The sequence below is a fragment of the Etheostoma spectabile genome, chromosome 16 (assembly GCF_008692095.1).
Source record: "Etheostoma spectabile isolate EspeVRDwgs_2016 chromosome 16, UIUC_Espe_1.0, whole genome shotgun sequence".
Lineage (NCBI taxonomy): Eukaryota > Metazoa > Chordata > Actinopteri > Perciformes > Percidae > Etheostoma > Etheostoma spectabile.
Window position 1 is genome coordinate 5929306 of NC_045748.1, and position 625 is coordinate 5929930.

The following is a 625-nucleotide window of genomic DNA, read 5'->3' on the forward strand; positions in this document are numbered from 1 at the left end:
AATCTTGGTGTTGCATCGGTCACCTACACATAATCCATTTTTATCTAGTTTTTTTTCCCCTAGGCGGTTCACTTTATGTTCTCACCCATAACAACAAAAAGGACCACAGTTTCTTTGTCTCTAAAAAAAATACACATATTAAACTACTAAAAAGAAAAACAAATGTATCCTTGTCGTGCTTGTATGTTAACCATGTCATCTCCCTCTTCTTGTTTTTTTTAGGGTTTCTTCCGGAAGCGCAAAACCAGTAACCTGGAGGCCTACGTCAACTGGTTCAACAGACTGAGTTACATGGTGGCCACTGAGATCTGTATGGTACGTTGTTCTTAAAGGAAGAGCTCAGAAATCCACTAGGTCGCTCCGTGTTTTAGGACGGCAGCTGAACGGAACCGATTATTCCATCGATTAATCGAGTAACTAATAGGGATAGGGATCGCCGGAGGCCTCACGAAACCATATCACCACGATACTTATGTCATGATATGATATTTTTGCAGTTTTTAACATATTGCAACATTCTTTGATATACTGCAATTTATCACCTCTTTTAGATTAGATTCAACTTTATTGTCATTACACAGGTACAGGTACCAGGCAACGAAATGCAGTTTAGGTCTAACCAGAA

The 625-nt window shown here is 39.2% G+C and overlaps 1 protein-coding gene across 1 annotated transcript in view; it reads left to right on the plus strand.

Annotated features, from left to right (window-relative positions):
* The window catches only part of LOC116703890 (ras-GEF domain-containing family member 1B-B), a 17862-nt gene that overhangs the window by 12822 nt on the left and 4415 nt on the right, over positions 1–625 (plus strand). Inside the window, exon 7 of the mRNA XM_032538928.1 lies at positions 223–315. Coding sequence (XP_032394819.1) covers positions 223–315 — 93 coding nt within the window. The remainder of the gene's footprint in view (positions 1–222; positions 316–625) is intronic.